This window comes from Hyphopichia burtonii (assembly GCF_001661395.1).
Source record: "Hyphopichia burtonii NRRL Y-1933 unplaced genomic scaffold HYPBUscaffold_4, whole genome shotgun sequence".
In the NCBI taxonomy this organism is placed as follows: Eukaryota; Fungi; Ascomycota; class Pichiomycetes; order Serinales; family Debaryomycetaceae; genus Hyphopichia; species Hyphopichia burtonii.
This window is the reverse complement of record NW_017963731.1, coordinates 162,201-181,639: the sequence shown is the minus strand read 5'-3', so window position 1 is coordinate 181,639 and position 19,439 is coordinate 162,201. Positions and strand designations below refer to the sequence as shown.

The window sequence follows — 19,439 nt, the reverse complement described above, 5'->3', positions numbered from 1 at the left end:
TATCATGTCAACGCGATACATCATTTTATAATGCGATACGTCATTTTATAATGCGATACATCATTTTGTAATGCGATACATCATTTTATAATGTGATACATCATTTTATAATGTGATACATCATTTTACACTCAATATGATACATCACTTATGTGGATGTAATACATCTCTTTGTCGATGTGATACATCTCTTTGTCGATTTGATAGATCACAATGTAATGGATCACTTTTCTCAATGTTATAGATCGCTATTCCTTCATTAGCCAAAGCCACAGTTTGGTTCACCGATCCCCTTTTCACTTCCTGTCCACCAGTAACACCACTACTACCCTGTGACTCAACACTACTCTCGATCCACCCCAACACCCCCGGAACACCCCACTACTGCTTCAATCCAAGACGTGCTGCTTTCCTTTCTAGTTGTTTATTACTGCAAATTTCAAAAATGAGACGTCTGCAAAAAATTGCAAAAAAAATTATGCAAAAAAAAAAAAAAAAAAAAAAAAAAAAAAAAAAAGAAAAAACGGTCTCACTTCAAATTTTTCATATCTGCAATTTCGAAACACCGTCAGCCTTTCCACTTTTGCTTTTCTTTTGCAATCTTTCATCAGCTTGCCTTTAATTAAGGCCAGTTCAACTAAATTAGAGCCTAATTTAGTTATTAACCACGTGCGCATTAATTCTTCACGCCTTGAAGGAAAAAAAAAGGCAACCAAAAAAAAAAAAAAAATTTAATGAGCTTGTATAAATTTAAAAGGTATTACCAGAAGCTGAATCAACGGGTATAGATCAAGCGATAAAGATGGTTAAACAAAAGAAAGTGGACTTGAATGAGCCAATTGATGAGAAGGCCAAGCCTACATTGAGCAAAAGTGAATTGAAGCCGGAATTATCTGAGGCAGCCTTAACTTTGCATGGGGATTATTATAGACAACTTCAAAGTAAGTGTAATAGGTATATATTTTGGCATACAAGATCAATTGGTTTGATGATGGTGATACTTGTGTGTTATTTAAGTTACTTGATGTATGATTATGTGATAATATCAGATTCCATAAGAGAATTTACCAAGTTGGTTTTGAATAATAAGTTTGATTTCATAAATATATTTCCATGTCTCATTTTGACATTTTCATGTATTGGGACCGCAGGTTATTTCATATCGGATGAATTCAGAGGTATTAGTGATGATTTACTCAAGCCAAATTATATCGAAGAGATATTTGGATTTGATTTAAAGAAGTATTCTAAGCTTACAAATGCAAAGACTCCTAAGGAGACTAAATTCAAGTTAACTAACTCAAAAAACTCTCAATTGATCATATATAGGGATTCACCAATTGCGGTTGTTACTTTGAAACCATTGATTGAAAACTCTACTGAATCCAATTTTTTCATTAAGATTACTGGATTAAATGTTCGAAAAGTTTTCCAAAAAGTTGATTTTGATACTTTATTAATTGAAACTGCTATATTGAGAAGTCGGGAATTGTTTCAAGAATATGTCGACGGCAAGAAAATTAAAGATGTTGACGGATGTAAAATAAACATTTTAATTGATGCTTATTCATTTGATACTGATTTAATCAAGACTTTAACAAAAAATTCATTCGGTTTAATTAAAAAAGATTATAATTTAAATTTTTTCCAAGCAAATAATGATGATAAGTTATTGAAATTGGTTTCTTATAAATCAGTTCATCAATTTTTTGAAATTTCTAAAAATACCTACGGTCTTACTTTATTAGCTAAAAATGAAGATCAAGATTTAATTTTGAAGACTTCTAAAAATTATTTAAATAATGATGATCAGTCAACTAAAAAGAGAAGATAACTAATCTAATAATCCAGTTGTTTTTGATTTTCTTTGTTGTTTTTGAACTCTATAAATTGAAAATAAAATCCATGCAACTAATATGGTTAATATTATATAAAAAACCCAAATTATTAATTTCCAAATCTTATTTAATAAATTTGATAAAAATGTAGTTTCAGCATCTCCATATTTTGCAATTCTTAATTCTCTTTCTCTTTCTTTAAGTCTTTTTTCAGCATTTTTCAATCTTTTCAATGATTTTCTTCTTTCTCCACTAGTTTTCTTTTTCTTAAATGAACGATGTCTACCTCCACCCTTTTTAAAGTCTTCCGCAACTTGTTGATCGGCTTCGGCTTGTTCTTTAATTAAATTAGTTAATTGATCAACCGATTCAATGAAAACACCTTCTTCATCAGGGTTATATAATGCAAATATTTTATTTTCTAATAAATCAACTGCTTCAGTTAAATCACCATTTTCAGAACTAAATCCTAAGTATTTAACTGGAGGTAATAAAACATTAGTTAAAGTAACACAATTTTGCCAATCTTCATCAATTCCATTATAGTTAAAATCAAGCGAAAGATAACCATCTTTTATATAAACAATTCTCGCTTTTGAAATTTTACTTGTTGGATTTAATAAACTTTTAGCAACACAACCAGCTAATCTTGTTTCAAATCCATCAGTCTCTTTATTATAAAATGTTTTACCATCACCCAACATTAAATTAACAAATGGGAAATGTCCCCTTTTACCATTTTTATAAGTATCAATCATTATACCTAATCCATTAAAATAATTTTTCGATCCAAAAACATCTCCAATTGGAGATTTTTCATCAAGGAACCAAATTGCAAAACCATCACCTACTAATCCATTGGTTGTTTTGGAATGAATATGGAAAGTCAATTCCATTTCAAAAGATTCGGCTTGAATTGGGAATTTATTGAAAAGATTACCAACTTGATGTTGATTATCACCAGTTAATCTAACATAATCATTATTTTTAATTAATGTATTACCACCAATGTCCCAATCTTTCAATTTTAAACTAACTGAATCCAAATATGGTTTATGTAAGCCTTGATTAGTTAATTCAACTTTTTTAATTGCAACAGTACTTTCATCTTTATTTTGTAATAAGGAATTTAACTCTTCTGGTGTATAACTATCATTTGATTTAGTGAAAAATTGATAATACGTTACCAATGCAAAAAGAATTAAAATAACAATTTGTAATGGTCTTGACGCTCTAACCTTAGTTATGAACGACATGTTTCAATGAAAACCAATTCAATTAACTAAACAAACCAATCTTTTGAAAAATAGCTAATAGTGAATTTTTCGAAGTTATGCCACGTAAAATTTGCGAGTTAATTTAAACATGGGACCCTTTGTTAATACAAATAATTACAGTAGTTAATAATGTATTTTCTATTTACAAACTAATATACATAAATCATTTCCCAAAAACAACGGTTCTAATGGCACTCATAAAAGTTTCCTTCTTTTCTCCCTTAATTTCACTTAAAAGACGTTCATAATATTGGGGGTTCCCCTTTGGTCTTAATAACTTATCATCTAGCTTATAATAGTTTCTATATTTATCATTAACTAAATCTCTTAATGAAAGATATTGTAAGTGTAAATCTTTTTCCGATATCTGATTAACTAATGCTTTATTTTGGAATCTTTCAAGTTGAATTTCTTTGAAGGACGCATAGTGTTTGATTCTGTCCTTAGGTAATGTCTTCAAAAGACCAACGATCTTCTGGCTTATTTCAGCATGGGCCTTTGACATCTTGGCTATATAAGTATTGGATAAAGTATTAGATAAACTAATAGGTAAATAGATCAACTAATAGATTAAAGTTGGTATTAAGTCTTCTCAGAACTTTTGAAAAATTTATTTAGTGAGTCACGTGCGCACACTAACCACTTATACTAATAATGTTAGTATAATGTTCATATAATCGGTACTCTATGAACTGTTGAGTTCTGTTGTTTATATCAGTGATATTGAAGCCTGGTCTTCTAGCGATTTCATTAAGTCACAATGGTTTCCTTTCGAGTGCCCTTTCAGTGACAATACTAACTTATTATATTTTTTTGCTTATCGTCTTATAAGCTTAAGCACCTATTACAAACCCTTCTTTAGGTTTCTTACTTCTGTAAACGTTTGCCCTCTTCGATAGCTTTCCGTATAATTTTCAGTGAAACGTATTTGTGATAAGGTATAGTTTGGTTGCAATTTAGTGTGCGGTGTACGGGTGTGGAATCGTGTCGAGTTTTTCACATTGTATCAACTGATTGATCTAGCGATGTATTGATATCTTACTAACTGAATTGATATCTTACTAAGTTTACACTGATAACTGATAGACACAATGGGGAAACCAACACCAAGGGTTATCTTTGTTCGTCATGGACAAACAGAATGGTCGAAATCCGGACAGTATACCAGTGTTACTGATTTATCATTAACTGCTTTTGGGGTTAAGCAAATGAAAGCCACCGGGAAACATTTAATTGGGAATAGTGACTTTCAAATGATTAAACCACAAAATTTAACTCATGTTTTCACCTCTCCAAGAACAAGAGCCAAACAAACTGTTGATTTATTAATTGAAGGTATCGGTGAAGAAACTAAAGCTAAAATTCCAATCAATATTGAAAACGATTTACGTGAATGGGAATACGGTGACTATGAAGGGTTATTAACTTCTCAAATCATTAATTTGAGAGCTGAAAGAGGTTTAGATAAAGATTTGGCCAAAGGTGATACTTGGAATATTTGGAGAGACGGTTGTGAAAACGGTGAAGTTAATGAACAGGTTAAACAAAGATTAGATGGAGTAATTGATAAAATCAAAGCCATTCACAGAAAAGCTTTGGAAAATAATCAACCAAGTGACATTATAGTTGTTGGCCATGGTCATATTTTAAGATGTTTCGCTGCCAGATGGGTTGGTAAAGAAATCAACGTCAACCCTCAATTCTTATTAGATGCTGGTGGGGTTGGTGTTTTAAGTTACCAACATCATAATATTGACGAACCGGCATTATACTTGGCTGGTGCCTTCACTGTTCCTATCGAAGAAGAAGGTGTTGATCAATAAGGTTGGTGTACGTGTGTTTTACGGGGTCCTCCTTCACTTGATAAAAACGGAATCTTTTATACTGATTTTTTATATAATCTATGTATAATTTATATACAATTATTAAACATGACATTACACTTGAGTGAATTGGGAGAGGATATCATAGCTTCTAATATATGTAATTATTTGAGTGCTGATGATATTTTTGCCCTTCTGTTAACCAATAAGTATTTTAACAAGATTTTAACTACCAACGATGTTTATCATTCAATTTATTTGAAAAAATTTGGATCCACTAAACCAACCCCGTTGAATTTGAACGAGTATAATTGGTCCTCGTTATTCAAAATGAGGTCATCACCCAAAGTGAATCTTTATACTTGGGGATCTTCTAAAATGGGTAGATTAGGATATTTGATCAGAGATATTAATCAAGATCATATAAGTATCGGTGGACTTACTAAAAATGTTCATACTGCTACGAATGTGCCGAATTTCAATGATTTCATAATCAGTGATATTAGTGCTGGAGGTTTTAGTTTTCAAATATTGATGAACGATGGGTCGTTATATCATACTGGAGCTAGTTGGACTGATAATGGACAATTATCAAAATCTACGCCTGGTCCAATGAACAAAAAAGATTATAAGCCTCCGTTGAACACTTCGAATTTGGAAATTCCATTCATTGCGAATATGTCATCAAGAAGATTGATCAGAGGTCCTCATATATTACCAGCGGCACCAGAGGCAAGGCCATCGGCTACTCCAACAAGAGGGGTTTCTCCAATGCCATTACAGGACCAACGTTACGACAGAGATGTGTCCCCACAGCCCGAACAAACAAGAGGGCCAACCAGTGTAAATTTGACCAAACCGCCGGAAGACTTAACTTTCCCGAGTGAACTACAACAACCCAAGATAAAAGAAACCAGTTTTATTACCCGGGTTCATTTACCGGGGCAGTACCAAGCTGGCAAGATCAGGGCATTATCCAGTGGACGCCAGCATTTTATCGCTCTTGATGAAGATTCAAATATTTTCAGTTGGGATACTGGTACCATTGATAAAACAGGATGCAAAATTGAATTTGTCAATCTACCAAAGGAGTATATCAAGAAAGTTTCTGCGGGATGGAACTTATCTGCGTGCTATATGAGTAAAGTTGGGATCGTTGTGTGGTATTCGAGAGAAGCTGTCACCAAAGAAGAATATGAAAACGGACTGATGAAATCAATTGCAAACCACCTTGTTATACCGGGCACCAGCAGCGTCATTGATTTTGTGGCCTTGAACGACTGCATCCTTTTCATCAACAGCCACGGGAAACTATTCAGATTTGATCTTGCTACCCAAGACTACGCCAATGGAGATGTTGACCGCATGACGGTTAATCTTCCCGTCGAAATGGATACTTTCAATTCCTGGCTACACCAAAACGACGACAACGCCAAGTTCAGCAAGATAACCGGGTGTTTCAATCGATTTGCAGTATTCACCGATGGCGCAAATATCTTATTGGGAGATAAGAACGACGACGACGCCGAACCAACCCTCATTGAAGAGCTCCAAAAAAAAAATATCATCCATATTGTCATGGGCGACTACCACTACATGGCCCTCACCGACACCGGCAACTTGCTCAGCTGGGGCACCGAGTCTGCTAAGTGTGGGTGTCTTGGTTTGGGTTCCAAGAAGGAGTATTGCACCCGGGAACATCTTCCATACAATGACGAACAAATCAGCACCACCCGCCCGGCTTTGGTCAAGCTGCCGGGCGACGGCAAGTGGCTTGCCGTCGCCGCTGCCGGTTGGCACTCCTCTGGTCTCTACATAGACCACCAAGATGAATAAAGAATCAAAGTATCGATGGTATAAGGTTGCAAAACTAGCACCCTCGGCACGTGACGTGGCGTGCGGGTAACTGTTTTTCTGTTGTTTTGTCGTTTAGAACCGCCTTTGTGGTGGTGGTTGGGTGTTTTTTTGAGATTGTTTTTTTGTTTTTTTTTTTTTTTTGAGATTTGGTGCAGTTTTTTCTTTAATGACAATTTGAATGACCACCGTCATCACTAACCCCCACCTGCTTTTAATCAGAACAGATCCTGGAATAGAGACCGTGTACTGGAGAGATCGATCAGAAACCCTTGCAGATACCGGCATCGAATATAAATAGTGACCAAGACAAGTTACAGCTTTCAGTTATCGATATTAGTTTACAAGTACCGTTAGTACATCAGTATAGTTACAAGTACAGATAAGATACAAGTATTGAAGTAAGATGGCAACTATTAGTCCAAAACCAGAAAAACATGCATTTGAAGATAATATTCATTTGAGTCCAGGAGGCCATCCGGCTACGCATACTACTACTAGAAAAAGAAGATCATCATCGCTTATTCAACATCTTGAACCAGATAATTTAGAAACCAAGATTGATCAATCGTTAAATCCCAATGTTAATGCAAACTGGGTTCATTCCAAAGGTGCTTGGATTGTTCATATTGTTATAATTTTATTTTTGAAGATTTTTTTCAATTTTATCTCTGTTCTAGATAATGATTGGAAATGGACTTTAACTAACTTAACTTATAATATTGGTTCTTATATTATGTTTCATCAGGTTAAAGGTACTCCATTTGAATTCAATAATGGTGCTTATGATAATTTAACCATGTGGGAACAAATAGATAATGGTGATCAATATACTCCAACCAAAAAATTTTTAATGTCCGTACCAATTGGATTATTCTTGATCAGTACTCATTATTCAAATTATAACTTGAATTTATTTATCTTGAATGGAGTAAGTTGTTTATGTGTGGTTATTCCAAAATTAGCCATTTCTCATAGATTAAGAGTTACTTTATACTAATCATATACTAATCATTATTTTTTCTTTACCTTTTCTTCTTCATGTCATGATCATTTTATGAACAAAATTATGAACAAATCAACTTTGATCCTACTTATCTTGAGTTTCTTCTAATTCTCTTTATATATTTAATTACCCTTAATACACCTGGTCCCGTGATCTTTCGTGTTTTTGCTAACTGACTCGGTGCTTTGACTCGGTTGTAAGTCTTCTCATCATTTTTTTTAAATGAAAATTTGACTCTTGCTCTAATTAATTTTTCCCGCATTTTCACTTTTCGACTCATGGGGTTGAAATTTTCATTTATAAATCTTGATTAATTTCTCTTTTTCATCTTGTTCTTTTATTTCTTCAATATCATTAAACATGCCATACGCTCTCTCTGATTCTCATAAACAATTAGTCGAAGGTCACTTAAAGGATACCGATCCAGAAGTTGATTCTATCATTAAAGCTGAAATTGACAGACAAAAACATTCAATTGTTCTTATTGCTTCAGAAAACTTCACCACCACTGCTGTTTTCGATGCTTTGGGAACTCCAATGTGTAATAAGTACTCTGAAGGTTACCCAGGTGCTAGATATTACGGTGGTAACGAACAAATTGATAAAATTGAATTATTATGTCAAGAACGTGCTTTAAAAGCTTTTAATGTTACTTCTGATAAATGGGGGGTCAATGTTCAAACTTTATCCGGATCTCCAGCTAATTTACAAGTATACCAAGCTTTAATGAAACCTCATGAAAGATTAATGGGTTTAGATTTACCTCATGGTGGTCATTTATCCCATGGTTATCAAACTGATTCAAGAAAAATTTCTGCAGTTTCCACCTATTTCGAAACCATGCCTTATAGAGTTGATTTAGAAACTGGGTTAATCGATTATGATATGTTAGAAAAAACCGCTATTTTATATAGACCAAAAATCTTGGTTGCTGGTACTTCTGCTTATTGTCGTTTAATTGATTATAAAAAAATGAGAGAAATTGCTGATAAAGTTGGCGCTTATTTAGTCGTTGATATGGCTCATATTTCTGGTTTAATCGCTGCCGGTGTTATTCCTTCTCCTTTTGAATACGCTGATGTCGTTACTACCACCACTCATAAATCTTTAAGAGGTCCAAGAGGGGCAATGATTTTCTTCAGAAGAGGTGTTAGATCAGTTAATCCAAAAACCGGTCAAGAAATCTTATACGATTTAGAAAACCCAATTAACTTCTCTGTTTTCCCTGGTCATCAAGGTGGTCCTCATAATCATACCATTGCTGCTTTAGCTACCGCTTTAAAACAAGCTGCTACTCCAGAATTCAAACAATACCAAGAACAAGTTTTGAAAAATGCTAAGGTTTTGGAAGAAGAATTCAACTCAAAAGGTTATAACTTGGTTAGTAATGGTACTGATTCTCATATGGTTTTAGTCTCTTTGAAAGATAAACAAATTGATGGTGCTAGAGTTGAAACCATTTGTGAAAAAATTAACATTGCTCTTAATAAAAATTCTATTCCTGGTGATAAATCAGCTTTGGTCCCTGGTGGGGTTAGAATTGGTGCTCCTGCTATGTCTTCAAGAGGTTTAGGTGAAGAAGATTTCAAAAAAATCGTTGGTTATATTGATTTTGCCGTTAACTACGCTAAAGAAATCCAAGCTAACTTACCAAAAGAAGCTAATAAATTGAAAGATTTCAAAAACAAAGTCTTAAATGGTGAAGATGATAAATTAAAAGCTGTTAAAGCTGAAATTAGTCAATGGGCTGGTGAATTCCCATTATCTGTTTAATTTTATATAAAATAAATGTTGTATTTAGTCTAGTCTATTCATGTATTTAAATCAATTTAGCTTCCTTGAAAATTGCATCTAATTTACCTTCTTGTTTCCATTTTTTCAAATCTTCTTCAGTTCCTAATCTCTGCCCATTAAAGAAAATGGTGGGCACCCATTTTCTACCGGCAATCTCAGTGAATGCTGCTTCCAACTTGGCTGCCTCTTGTTGATCTTCAAATTTGTCTAATTCAATAACGTGAACCTTGTCCTTAACTCCATAGTCTTCCCAAACTTTATAAGTATAATGACAATCAGGACACCATGATTTGGATAACATAAGGTATGGGTGCTGGCCAATGAGCTGATTGGCTTTGTCGAGGTACTCTGCGCTTGCCATTCTAGTGAAATATCGAGTTACGTTCTTCAACATAAAGAAAAGTTGGCTTCAATCTCTGATTTCCACAGTTTATACCGGCTAATTGTAGGAATTTTTCATTTTAAAACCCACACCCGTACATCTTTTCTTCAGTTTTTTTTTCGAAAATCTCACTGCAACGTTCCATTGAACTCCAAACAATCAGATCCTCATATAGAGAGAACACCCCATTCCCCAGAGGCTCCACTGCCTGCCCATCATATGATTACCCCAGACCCCAGCCCATTCTTGTCTTCTCGTCACCTGTTGACTAGTCATCTCATATGTTAAGGTAAAGACGAACAATGCCAAATCACCCCATTGAAATTTTGTATGTGCTTCAATGTGCAGTTCTCACTTTGTCTCTTTTTGTAGTATGGGCCCCTAAATAAGCTAATGTTGCTTGAAAAATGGAATATATAGATGTTCTTTCCTTTTCATTTAATATTCAAAGTATTTGGTTACTCAAATATTTAGTTATTCGATTTTAAAAATTATATTATGAATAGTAAGTTACAAGCAGCTGTTGATCAAGTAGTCAAAGATTTTGCTATAGATAAGCAATTTCTTGTTGGAGCTACTGAACAATTTGTGAAATCAATGGATGAAGGTTTGAAACATTCTGCTTCTGCTAAAGAGTATATGCCAATGATTCCAACTTTTGTAACTGGAATCCCAACCGGTAAAGAAACTGGATTATATTTGGCTGCTGATTTAGGTGGTACTAATTTCAGAGTTTGTTCAATTAAGTTGAACGGTGATCATACTCATGAATTGAAACAATCCAAGTTTAAAATTCCTCTTGATTTAATGAAGAATTCAACTGCTGATGCTTTGTTTTCTTATTTGGCTAAAAAAGTGGAAGCCTTTTTGGATGAACACCATAAAGAATATTCGGCAAACACTAATGGTTCTTTGAAATTGGGTTTTACCTTTTCTTTCCCAGTTGATCAAACCGCTTTGAATAGAGGTAAATTGATTCGTTGGACTAAAGGTTTTGATTTACCTGATTGTGTGAATAAAGATGTTGTTGAATTGTTACAAACTCATATCGATCTTTTGGGGGTTAAGGTGGATGTTGTGGCCTTGGCTAATGATACCGTTGGTACTTTATTATCAAGAGCTTATTCTAATAATGAAGCAAAAACTCATGCTAATACTGTTCTTGGTTGTATCTTTGGTACCGGTACTAATGGTGCCTATTTTGAAAAATTGTCTAATATTTCAAAATTAGATCTCACCACTGTTCCAAAAGGTGCTACCGGTATGGTTATTAATACTGAATGGGGGTCATTTGATAATACTTTGAAAGTCTTACCAAAAACCAAATACGATGACATTGTTGATAAAGAAACTGCTAATCAAGGTTACCACTTGTTCGAAAAAAGAATTAGTGGTATGTTCTTGGGTGAATTATTAAGAGTCATTTTAATTGACCTTTTCGAACGTGGCTTTATTTTTACTGAATTGTTTGAATCAAGACGCGGCTCATTACCTCACCGTTTATCTGAACCTTGGTTATTGGATTCAGAAGTTTTATCCTATTTACAAATTGATGATTCAACTGACTTGAAAATGTCCCAATTAGTTTTGGAAAATCACTTGAGATTACCAACTACAAGAGAAGAAAGATTGGTTATTCAAAAAATTACTCAAGTCGTTTCTCATAGGGCCGCCTATCTCTCTTCCATTCCTATTGCAGCAATTGTTGGCCGTGTTAAAGACCAATATAAAAACGATGATCGTAACTTCGAAATTGGTTGCGATGGTTCAGTGGTTGAATTTTATCCTGGTTTCCAAGAGAAAATCTTGGAAGCATTCAATTTAATCAATCCTTTGGAAGGAACTAACAAAAAATTAAGTTTGAAAATCGCCAAAGACGGCAGTGGTGTTGGTGCTGCTTTATGTGCTAGTGTTGCTATTTAATGCGATTATTTATCAATCTTAGACTTGCTTTAGAATTAATAAAATAAAAGACTCTTTCCTCTTCTAATGTCTGACGCCTGTTGTTATTAGTTTAATCTTATTCTCTCCTTTATATGCATTTATATCTCATTCAACAATGTAGCATCTCACTTAACTTTACAGAACTGTGCGTTGCCTTAGTACTTCTAATGGCATTTTTTTGCAACTTCATACCATAAAAACTTATGAATCCTCCGGGACAAAATTAATAACTTCTCCCAGAATATAAGTCTGACATAGGCATACTTACATTCACACTTACCCTGTCACATCTATTCACTTGTTTTTCCTTAATCTCGTATTTATATGAAATATTCGCAACTTTTCCAAAAATTGAATAAAATTGAATGCTTCACTACAACAATTGCAACAAGAAGATTCTACAAATCTTTCAATCAGTCAACCATAGTAAGTCCTCAATGAGCTCCTTATTCCATTATTTCAAATTACCGAAATTTTCAAAAAGTAAATTATTCCCAGCTGTTTTTCTACGGTGTGAGATTCACTTTAATCACCTCAATGGACTCTAAGTTATCAAGTCCAACATCAAACACGGATTCGGCGACCAAGAGATGATGACGGTGACTTCAAAATTGTGAGTAAGCTGATTAGTCCCATGGACTTTTTCAAATATTCATAGAGTAGAAAAGCCCAAAGTAATACGTTTATGAAATTTTGCAACCAGCCTTCTTTCCCATTGCCATAGACATTATGGTTTAGGATGACCTCTTTGAAAAATACCGAAATGATAAGTGGGAAGACTAAACAATTAAGCCCTTTACGATATTTTTGATGTAGCTGCGGACAAAGAGGGTGATCAAATGGGTGAAATTGCAATAAAGATGAACTTACAATTGAAGGTTTAAGAAATAAAAGAACAAAATATTAGTAAAGATGCAAGGATAGCTTATAAGAAGCATACACCTAAAAAAAAGATCGGCTTTCACCTCATACTCTGGGTTAAATCAGGTCTTTCTGAATTGGAATTAGATTGTCAACTTTGGATTAAGCCGTATAAGGCCGACAGAAAGGAGAGGTCAATAACAAAAAACTTGAGCTTGATCATGTAGAAATTAGAAATCATCAAAATTTTAATTCAAGCATCATCCTCCATGACCTAGGTGAAAATATCCCAGAAGTATAATGAATCAATATCTCAAATTCGAAGGCACAACTAATTGACACCAAGAAAAATCATGGAAAATCATGCTGTCGAAAGATTCAAGCGCAGTGCAAGGCTTACTTTGTCGCATTTGATTTACTTTCCTGATTTGAATCTAATGTGATATAATATTTCTGAGATTAGCTCAAAAGAAGTGTTCCCGACACTCATAACAAAGGGGGCCTGACCTTTTTTTAAGAAAAAAAAAACAACCAACTCTCCGGATAATTTTGTAAAATTTGTTGAAAGCCATAAGAAAACCTGAATATATACGTGGCAAAAAAGAAGCTTCATTAAAGTGAAAAAGAAAAGACAGCTGCTATCTTTGATATGGTTTCAAAATGGCAATGTTATTATAAAAGATGTAATACGCATGTATCAGGAGGGTGCATGATTTAGTAAAATATTACAACTACACAAAGATATCCAAAATTATACTTTCTATGCCTAAACCAATGTAATTGATCCTAAATACAAAAACCATTAAAAGATTGCGAATTTGTAACTCGCCTGTTAAAGTATTTTGCATTAGGAGAATAAATACATTTGAAAAAACATCTCTTAAAAATTGAAATAAAGCATCTTCACCGGTCAGAAAGAAGAAAAATCGAAATGGACTTAGTAACTACAATTTAAATGTTGATGAAATACAATGCAAGTCGATAAAAAAAAATTCTGAACGAACGCTTTCAAAACTATTGAAAGGGAGAACGAACATAGCTACAAGAATTAACACTTAGTTAGACAACTTCTTTAATGCTCCAGAATACGCAAATGTCTGTCACTAAAAACTATTAGAAAAAATATTAGAGAGCATTCGAATGCAGTTTAATTTTGTAGGTAAGATAACCAGATTCCGAAAATGAAAATTGAGTATTCATTTATTCATATTCACGATTAAAATTCTATTTTTCATCATCCAAATCAGCAATAAACCAATGCCCCTAGACAAGAGTGATTTTAGGAAAGCCTATCAAGGTTGTTGCGGAAGTAAATACAATATTTTCCGATCATTTGCAAAATGGAGTCAATAAATTAAAGAGTTAGAGCTAGAGAATATCATTGCAACTAACCGTTTTATCATCACTTAATACATAAGCAATTGACTCTAAGAGGGAACGACGATATAACTTGAAAAAAGAGGTTGCATGTTAAAAGTACAGAATCGCAACTATCTGTTGCATCGACAGAAACTCAATTGTAGGCAAGTTTATTCAAAGGTATAGTGAAGATGCACTTTGGAAATCAATAGATATGAAAAGGTCACTTACTGGAAGCGAAGATGTTGAAATGGTTTTGCTGCAAAAAAGGCACAGTTTGCACTAGTCAAGGTATTTACGGGGGCTATTTCTTATGTTGACTATTGTTGATACTAGAAGGAATTTATTGAGGTATCTAGATATCTTAAGATTGGTCTTCTAAACCTAAATCCCAGGAAGCAGAAATAACTTCAGGAATTCATTATCGCGAGCGCTTGCCTTACTGAAGTAAAAGTTAGGAATTAAGTACGCTTTGGGCTCTCTCGATGTCGAGGAAGGTAAGTCTTACTCGTCACATTCTTTCGGTGATGCGAAGAACTGAAGTTACTATTTAAATCCTTCTATCCTTCGTCCATAGCAATTCGTGCAGAGCATGGTTGCAAGTTTCCGTAGGTGGTGGTTCACTGAGGGTTGGGTAATGAACTCTTTGCTATATTTGAATGGTGATGGGTGTAGTTATTCAGATAAAAACCTTTTTTGAGTTTAGTTTTGTTCGATAAGAGCTTCAGCTTGTAATTGAAATTTCAAGTTGGCTTTCAGTTTGAGAAAGTTTGAAAACTCCCTTCACTAATTTTATTGCTTTATTGACATCCAATGTATTGGGTTTCAATATCAACCTTACTCTTTTTAACCGAGAAGTACATGCCAGCTATATATTTGTTTGCATCTACTTACCAAAGTTTTTATTGGTAGTACTAATCTTTGTTTGACATTTATGTATAGTTAATTACGCAAACTTAATCTATCTAATATTAGTATAATTAGCTACCGTAGATCATTCTAAATGGACTCTATGGTCAAAGGAAGGACATGCTGAATGAGCGAACTCTTTTAATCTAAGCTGCCGAGCTTCAATCAAGCTGCGCTAAGAGCGTACATTTTATCATTTATATATACTTCAAGGCTTATCATTTATATATACTTCAAGGCTGATTCAATTAGAAGCAACATTTGATCCTTACCACTACACTGAATTAAATCTTCTGTTTTTAGTTCGAGCTTTATACAGTTGATTTCAAAAAGAAGCTTTATAACGTCTCATTGAGTCTATTTTTGTTATTAAGGAGGATTTCTGTGAAGAAATTCTAGAATTACCTTAAACATTTAACCAGGTAGTCTTTATTAATATATTGTCATTTTGGTAAAAGAAATAGTAGTAATCGTATTTTCTTTTCTTGTAAGCAAAACCATCGATTATACCAGGATCAAAACTGCATCGTTAGATCTGCAAGAGTTTAAGTGAATATTTTTGATAAGAGACAGCTAAGGTATTATGAAATTCTTGAATAGTTAAACTGTTAGCCTACTTCAGGTCGTCAAGATACTTTCCTTTACCGCCAATTACCAAGCTTGAAAATATGAAATAACTTTGATACTGATGAAGTAGCTACCATTGTAAAGAAGTCTTACCAATTAAATTATGGACTTCAAATGACTGGCTGCCTAAGATATGAATGAAAAGGTTTGGTCAAAGCCAGCCTTTTTCAAGATAATCGAGCGGTTATGATTTCCGATTAATAGTAGTGGACTACGATTTTTCAGTAGTTCGCCTAGTTTGAGACAACCCAACTATTATGAACTTCTTGAACTACCAGGTTCAGCCTCAATAAAAGATGTTAAGATGCAATTTAAAAAATTACTGAAGAAGTATCATCCAGATTTGAATAGTCATTTATCAGAAGACGAGAAAAGTGATAAGTTTGTTCAGATTGTATTAGCTTATGATACTTTGAAAGACATCAAAAAGAAGAAGAGTTACGATCGCTATTACTTAGTCTTATCGACTTGGATTCACTTTTAGAATGAGGCCTTCTTTAGGATCCTTTCCTACATGGTTGACGATCGGATCGAGCATCCAGATACAGGCTGATGTTTCCTGACCGGAGCTGTTCATTCGATATATCAGTTCTTACATTTTCAAAGCCACATAATAATTCCTACTATTGGTTAGAGACGATCTGTGCTTAGATATGTTTATCAGGTTAGTTAATCAAAATGTAGCAAATGTTTATACAAGAGAACAGACCATTATTGATAGCCTAATAATGCGGTATAATGAGAGATCTTGAACTTTTTTCTTTTAGCTGAAGTCTTTTTCGAGATCGTTAAGACACCCATATCCGAGACTTTCCCTTCAAATTCGTTGGCCTTCTCAAAATATGCTGCTTTTTTTTTCAACACATATAGTAAATATGAGGAACTGGTTTATGGAATTCATAAACCTTGAGCTGAGTGAATGACAATGCTCCGAGGCACTTTAGGTACTTTTGGGTTTTTTTTTTCAATCTGCTGGATGAGCCAATTTTGGTGCTTCCCTCATCACCAGTTCGTTTTAAGTAGTCGGTGGAAGCAATCTAAAAAGTCTCTGAAAGATATTGATTCAGGGAGGTTAATTCCCAAAGTGACATTTTTCTTTTTTATGAAACTAAATTTTCGTAATTGTAGGAGTCCTTTGAGGCCATCAAATATCGGTTTTCATCTGCTGTGCTTCCACTTCCCCGGCCAAGTTACTACTAAGCAGGCCCGACTCTGCATTTTGTTTATTAAACTCTTCGATGGCAGCTTGGGAATTGGCGATTCTCTGTAATTTTTCAAACTCTTCTTATTGTTCTTTTGGTAACTTTGGTGGAGATGGAGTGAAATCAGTGCCAAACTTGTTACCGGAGAAGCGAACTGCAGAGGATGAAATCCCTCTTGCCGCGATAGTTTGTTTAATAGCTGGCCTTATTCTAAACATAAAGGTATAAGTAGTTAATTCCAAGCAGGTATATTTTTGTCTGTTTAATTGACACTTTACAGTATAAGCTGTTTAATTGATACTGCAATCAATTTCCTAAATCCGTACACCATTACTTTTATTGATGATAAGCTCTTACCAACATCGACTATAAGCAGCTCTAGTATATTGGAGGGAGATTATGAAGCTTATTCTCTAATTGCTTGTTTATTTTTCAGGCTCTTTCTTTCTTTTAATTTCTTTCAATTCTTTACATTTTGAATATTTTCAACAAAATTTGCATCCATTAGGTATTAAGTATGCTTAACATGCTAACATTTATGTGTATTAAGTGTGTCTACAGGATCTGTTGTAGCAAAAATAATAAATCTTTTAATGTATAAAAAAACATATTTTGTTGTTCATTTATACAAAGGTTGTTCAAGGGAACTATTCATTAAAAATGAACTGAAAAACTATAGTAAAAGGTATTTTTTTAAAAAATCGAAAGAAGAAAGGTTAATTGAAAAAGAAAAACGTTCAACGCAGAAGAAAGAATAAGAAGAAGCTAACCAACAAACCTACCAGTGTCAAGATCAGCTTCATGAAGTTTAACCCATTTTGTTTTATTAACAATTTTCAAAACGAAAAATAATACAATGGAAAAAGGAAGAAGGATGTAGGAATCAACCCAGTCTTTTGCTTGGAAAGGCTTGAAATACGACCAGCCTTGAATTAGAGCAAGAAAAATATTCAAAGTCATTCCAGCTATTGGCAAATAAGGATACCATAAGCCTTTGTGGGTTAAGTCGTTTGCATCTCTGCCTTGAGCAGCCCAGGCTTGCCTGAATCTGATATGATAAAAGCAAACCGAGCCCCAGACGATGAAAACTGCCACTCCTGAAATGTTCACGATATAGTTATAAGCATTTGCAGCACCAGTACTGATGTTCATTAAAGAGATTAAACCGAAAGCATTAGTTAAAATGACTGCGAAGTAAGGAACCCCATGTTTGTTAACAGTTTTCAAAAGTTTTGGAGCCTGGCCCTCATTAGCCAAATGTAATAAAGTTCTTGAACCGATAAAGATAGAACTATTGATTGCTGAAATACAAGTAACAATGATAAAAGCATTAATTAAATGAGCACCCCCATTCCAACCGGCTCTTTTTATAGCTATACTCATTGGAGATTGAAGAGCCTTTGTATTTGCATTTAAAGTTTCATCATTATAAGGAACAGTAGCACCATAGAAGATTGCGATACCAATATAAATAAAGATGATTCTGAAAACAGTGTTTCTGACAACACTTGGTAAAGATCTTGGATCTTTAGATTCAGCAGCAGCAATAGCAGGAATTTCACTACCACTATAAAAAGTTGAAGCATAGACAAAAGTAGCAACCACTGATTTAAACCCATTAGCCAAAGCACCAGGGTCATTCCAATAGTGGAAACCAAAAGCCGGTTGGCCTTTAATACCACCACTCATATAGACTATTGAAAAAATGTAAAAGGCAAAGATACCGATAATTTTTAAAGAAGCCAACCAAAATTCAGCTTCACCAAAGACACCAACCCCCAAGAATTGAAACCCAAGAAAGGCCACCCAAAACATCAAGATATATCCATAAAGAGGAACTTGAGGGCCCCAGAATTGTAAAAGAGCAGCCGTGGTATTATATTCATTTGCTAAAACAGTAACAAAAACTATGAAATAGCACCAGCCAACAACACCACCATAAGCAGGATCCACTACTCTACATCCCAAGGAACTAAAAACCCCACCAGTAGGATAATTCATTATAAGTACAATCAAAGATTGCATCATAATCATTGCAACGATACCAATGATACTGAAACCCAAAAGTAAAGATAAGGGTCCATTCTTCAAAGCAAGAGAAGCACCAACCAATATACCGGGACCGATAATACCAGCCAAACTTAAAAAAGAGGTATGTCTTGGTTTCAACTCTCTTTTCAAGTTGGTATTATCATCAGGAATGTAAGGTGAAGATTTCGATGATTCAAGTGACTCAACCGGGGTAGAGATAACGTCCTCCGGAGATTTTGACTTTGATAGAAGCATTTTAAAAGTTTTTTATTCTTGACCACTGTTTTCCAACGATAAACAGCTTCAACATGTAGGTATATATACGATATATATATACCGGACGAATCTATAAGAACCAACGAAGAAGTATTAGGCTTAAAGGCAAAAAATGATTTTTAGCCGTTCGATAGCAAATTCGCAGACTAAGCAGAAGACCAATAATTAGCAAGCCACAGTTAAGCTTCGAAGAATTTAACGGTAAATACAAGCGTAGGGACAAGAAGAACGTAAGTACAAGGGTGGTTTAGAGGAG

The 19,439-nt window shown here is 34.2% G+C and overlaps 12 protein-coding genes across 12 annotated transcripts; 7 read left to right on the top strand and 5 right to left on the bottom strand.

Annotated features, from left to right (window-relative positions):
* Nucleotides 1-802: 802 nt before the first annotated feature.
* On the top strand, nucleotides 803-1,834 carry PHO86 (Pho86p; the record flags this gene model as incomplete). Its single annotated transcript, XM_020219694.1, has 1 exon — nucleotides 803-1,834. The coding sequence occupies one exon, from the start codon at nucleotides 803-805 to the stop codon at nucleotides 1,832-1,834; it is 1,032 nt and encodes a 343-aa protein (XP_020075936.1).
* On the bottom strand, nucleotides 1,835-3,094 carry HYPBUDRAFT_109852 (uncharacterized protein; the record flags this gene model as incomplete). Its single annotated transcript, XM_020218729.1, has 1 exon — nucleotides 1,835-3,094. The coding sequence occupies one exon, from the start codon at nucleotides 3,092-3,094 to the stop codon at nucleotides 1,835-1,837; it is 1,260 nt and encodes a 419-aa protein (XP_020075935.1).
* Nucleotides 3,095-3,278: 184 nt separating this feature from the next.
* On the bottom strand, nucleotides 3,279-3,620 carry HYPBUDRAFT_110261 (uncharacterized protein; the record flags this gene model as incomplete). Its single annotated transcript, XM_020218755.1, has 1 exon — nucleotides 3,279-3,620. The coding sequence occupies one exon, from the start codon at nucleotides 3,618-3,620 to the stop codon at nucleotides 3,279-3,281; it is 342 nt and encodes a 113-aa protein (XP_020075934.1).
* Nucleotides 3,621-4,206: 586 nt separating this feature from the next.
* On the top strand, nucleotides 4,207-5,063 carry HYPBUDRAFT_11491 (uncharacterized protein; the record flags this gene model as incomplete). The annotated part of the gene is made up of 1 exon (XM_020219079.1): nucleotides 4,207-5,063. One exon carries the CDS (start codon nucleotides 4,207-4,209, stop codon nucleotides 4,936-4,938), a length of 732 nt encoding a protein of 243 aa, XP_020075933.1. The 3' UTR covers nucleotides 4,939-5,063.
* A 253-nt stretch (nucleotides 5,064-5,316) lies between these two features.
* On the top strand, nucleotides 5,317-6,774 carry HYPBUDRAFT_148648 (SCF ubiquitin ligase complex subunit; the record flags this gene model as incomplete). The annotated part of the gene is made up of 1 exon (XM_020220141.1): nucleotides 5,317-6,774. One exon carries the CDS (start codon nucleotides 5,317-5,319, stop codon nucleotides 6,772-6,774), a length of 1,458 nt encoding a protein of 485 aa, XP_020075932.1.
* Nucleotides 6,775-7,198: 424 nt separating this feature from the next.
* Nucleotides 7,199-7,792, top strand: ORM1 (sphingolipid homeostasis protein; the record flags this gene model as incomplete). Its single annotated transcript, XM_020220140.1, has 1 exon — nucleotides 7,199-7,792. One exon carries the CDS (start codon nucleotides 7,199-7,201, stop codon nucleotides 7,790-7,792), a length of 594 nt encoding a protein of 197 aa, XP_020075931.1.
* Nucleotides 7,793-7,839: 47 nt separating this feature from the next.
* HYPBUDRAFT_204995 (uncharacterized protein) lies at nucleotides 7,840-8,198 on the bottom strand. The gene has a single exon (XM_020223043.1). The coding sequence runs from the start codon at nucleotides 8,076-8,078 to the stop codon at nucleotides 7,887-7,889; it is 192 nt and encodes a 63-aa protein (XP_020075930.1). The 5' UTR covers nucleotides 8,079-8,198; the 3' UTR covers nucleotides 7,840-7,886.
* Nucleotides 8,159-9,571, top strand: SHM2 (glycine hydroxymethyltransferase; the record flags this gene model as incomplete). Its single annotated transcript, XM_020218712.1, has 1 exon — nucleotides 8,159-9,571. One exon carries the CDS (start codon nucleotides 8,159-8,161, stop codon nucleotides 9,569-9,571), a length of 1,413 nt encoding a protein of 470 aa, XP_020075929.1.
* A 46-nt stretch (nucleotides 9,572-9,617) lies between these two features.
* HYPBUDRAFT_148645 (thioredoxin-like protein) lies at nucleotides 9,618-9,953 on the bottom strand (the record flags this gene model as incomplete). The annotated part of the gene is made up of 1 exon (XM_020220139.1): nucleotides 9,618-9,953. One exon carries the CDS (start codon nucleotides 9,951-9,953, stop codon nucleotides 9,618-9,620), a length of 336 nt encoding a protein of 111 aa, XP_020075928.1.
* A 522-nt stretch (nucleotides 9,954-10,475) lies between these two features.
* Nucleotides 10,476-11,948, top strand: GLK1 (glucokinase). Its single transcript, XM_020221250.1, has one exon. The coding sequence runs from the start codon at nucleotides 10,572-10,574 to the stop codon at nucleotides 11,895-11,897; it is 1,326 nt and encodes a 441-aa protein (XP_020075927.1). The 5' UTR covers nucleotides 10,476-10,571; the 3' UTR covers nucleotides 11,898-11,948.
* Nucleotides 11,949-16,510: 4,562 nt separating this feature from the next.
* Nucleotides 16,511-17,094, top strand: HYPBUDRAFT_204783 (uncharacterized protein). Its single transcript, XM_020223042.1, has one exon. The coding sequence runs from the start codon at nucleotides 16,594-16,596 to the stop codon at nucleotides 16,942-16,944; it is 351 nt and encodes a 116-aa protein (XP_020075926.1). The 5' UTR covers nucleotides 16,511-16,593; the 3' UTR covers nucleotides 16,945-17,094.
* A 517-nt stretch (nucleotides 17,095-17,611) lies between these two features.
* Nucleotides 17,612-19,295, bottom strand: AGP3 (Agp3p). Its single transcript, XM_020221249.1, has one exon. It carries the CDS (start codon nucleotides 19,160-19,162, stop codon nucleotides 17,642-17,644), a length of 1,521 nt encoding a protein of 506 aa, XP_020075925.1. The 5' UTR covers nucleotides 19,163-19,295; the 3' UTR covers nucleotides 17,612-17,641.
* Between the last annotated feature and the right edge of the window lie 144 nt (nucleotides 19,296-19,439).